The 2,573-nt window shown below is 35.6% G+C and overlaps 1 protein-coding gene across 5 annotated transcripts in view; it reads right to left on the bottom strand.

Moving 5' to 3' along the window:
• Nucleotides 1–1,004, bottom strand: part of LOC107145958 (olfactory receptor 150-like) — a 4,919-nt gene extending 3,915 nt beyond the window's left edge. For 2 of the 5 annotated variants that reach the window (XM_015490016.1, XM_015490017.2), the window contains exons 1-2: nt 636–1,004; nt 250–491 (exon numbers count right to left, since the gene is read on the bottom strand). In XM_015490016.1, the coding sequence (XP_015345502.1) occupies nt 250–491; nt 636–1,004 (611 nt within the window). Of the gene's footprint in view, nt 1–207; nt 492–635 lie in introns of all 5 variants that reach the window. The other 3 variants (XM_015490011.1, XM_015490013.1, XM_015490015.1) reach the window with 3 other exon arrangements.
• Between the last annotated feature and the right edge of the window lie 1,569 nt (nt 1,005–2,573).

Raw genomic sequence — 2,573 nt, 5'->3', positions numbered from 1 at the left:
GGAGGGGAGGGGAGGGAAGGGGGGATAGTAGAGGATAGGAAAGGCAGCAGAATACAACAGACACTAGTATGGCAATATGTAAATCAATGGATGTGTAACTGATGTGATTCTGCAATTTGTATACGGGGTAAAAATGGGAGTTCATAACCCACTTGAATCAAAGTGTGAAATATGATATATCAAGAACTATGTAATGTTTTGAACAACCATGAATAAAAAAATTTAAAAAAAAGAAGATGTAGGATGGACATGGTTGCACTTGAGGACAGACCTATTACCTCATTTATAAATGTACTGGAGCAAGAGAGCTCTAGTAGAGGAAAGAGATCACAGAAATAATGGTTTATTATATCATCCTTACAGAAAAGCACTCTTAGCATGCAGGTTGTGTTAACTGTGGCACGAATTAAGCCCATGCTGTACACTCCAACTACCATCCAGGAACAGACTTGATTAGACATGATAACATTGTAAAGCAAGGGGACTTGCAACTTTACTATTTTTAAAATTTATGTAGCTGCTATGTGAGTAATAAAATTGAAATTAACATAAAAGTGCTCCATAATTCCTAGTAGTTTTTGTATTATATTTTCTCAAAATAAATATAAAATAGATGATAAAAAAAAAATAGCAACATAGGGGTCATATGCCATTACAGACAACATGTGACACTTTGCAATTGCAAAAACAATGAAAAAGTAGAGTTGAGTCATGCATTCAGGGTAGGAGATGGTGTTTTTCTCCATCATGAAGTTCACCAGCATTTTGGGGGTAATCACAGTAGGTTGACAGAGGTCAATGAAGGAGAGACTGCTGAGCAGGTAGTACATAGTTGTGTGCAGACGAGAGCTGAGCCCAATCAGTGTGATCATGCCCACATTCCCCACCACTGTGAACACATAGACCCCTAGGAAGAGGAGGAAGAGGGGCAGCTGGTGCTCTGGTTTGTCTGTTAACCCAGCCAGGATGAACTCAGTCACTGTAGAATGATTTTCTTCTGCCATTGTCTTCTGAGAATTCTAAGTAGGAAGAGAAGAAAATTTTTGAAATATTTATTGTCCGATCACACAACAATGTGTACAAGAGAGAATTCAAGTCTTTTTAGCAAAGTATCTCATTTTTTTCCCAGCCCTTCAACTGTGTCAGCTGTCAATGATATTGGAATCACAAGAATGTGTGACATGTCAATAAATATCATATAGAACTATCCCTATTTGTGTTATGTGCTTTAAAATATGTTTTTAGTAGAATCCAGTCTGAATACATAGGAAACCGTTTTGGTAACTGAGTTTTTGAGTATTTTCCATACCTTATGTGTAATATTCTCAAGTCCTCTGCAGAGCATATTCTTAAATTCTTTTTATGTTAAAACAACAATAGCATTTAAAAAAAAAACACAAACATGCTGAGATCATACATAATGATAGAAAACAGAAAGCTTTTCTTTCTAAAATAATGAGCTAGGCAAGATGCCCACTCTCTGCACTTTTATTCAACAACAGACTCAAGGTCTGGCTAGGGCAATCAGGAAAGAAAATAAAATTAAAATAAATTAATATTGGAAAACAAGGAGTAACAGTATCTTACTTGTAAATGACATAATCTTGTGTATAGAAAATTCTATAAGGAATCTACAAAATCTACAAAAAGAACTGCTGGGAGTAAATCAAAGTGAAGCAAGGTGGCAGAATACCAGATAAACTGAATAACTCAATTATATTTCTAAACATTTGCAGTGAGCAATCAAAATTTTTAAAATAACATGAACAATAAAATTAATAAGAATAAACTAAAAGTTGAAATGTAATACATTTCACTTATGATTAAAAGATAATTTGAATGCAAAGAAAAATCTTCATAAATGAAAATACATCCAATTTCATTAATCAATGACTCAACCAGTGAAAACATCAGTACTACCCAGATGGATCTACAAATTTAGTGTCATTCCTCTCAAACTCCCAGCTCTGTCTTTTAGGCCTGGACAGACCTTTATATTCAGTTCACTGTTGTGACTAAAAGACCAGACAAGAACAATTTCAGAGGAGATAAAATTTTATTTGGGGGCTCACAGTTTTAGAGGTCTCAGTCCATAGATATCCAGCTCCATTCCTCAGGGCTTGAGGTGAGGCTGAGCATCAGGTGGAAGTATGTGGTGGAGGGAATCGGCTCAAGATATGAAGATCCAGAAGCAGAGAGAGTGCACTCAAAAGATTCAAAATATATACCCCAAAGGCACACCTCTGATGCCCACCTCCTCCAGCCATACCTTATCTGCCTTCAGTCACCACTCAGGAGATTAACTCACTAAAGAATTAAGGATCTCATGACCCAATCATTTCACCTCCAAATTTTCTTTCATTGTCTTACAGATGAGCTTTGAGGAGACACATAAGATCAAAACCATAACTCAGGCCAATGATAAAATTCTTATGAAAATAAAAGGAATTCCCAGTATTATTTTTTTTTTTATTTGGAGAGCTCACAGTTTGCTATTTGAAAACTCTTTACAAAATTAGATAGTGTGATTTTGTCCTAAGTATAAGTATATGGAAGGCACATATCCTTCCATA

Source organism: Marmota marmota, unplaced genomic scaffold, assembly GCF_001458135.2.
Source record: "Marmota marmota marmota unplaced genomic scaffold, marMar, whole genome shotgun sequence".
Taxonomy (NCBI): domain Eukaryota; kingdom Metazoa; phylum Chordata; class Mammalia; order Rodentia; family Sciuridae; genus Marmota; species Marmota marmota.
The sequence above is the reverse complement of the archived record's forward strand: the minus strand, read 5'-3'. Positions and strand labels throughout refer to the sequence as shown.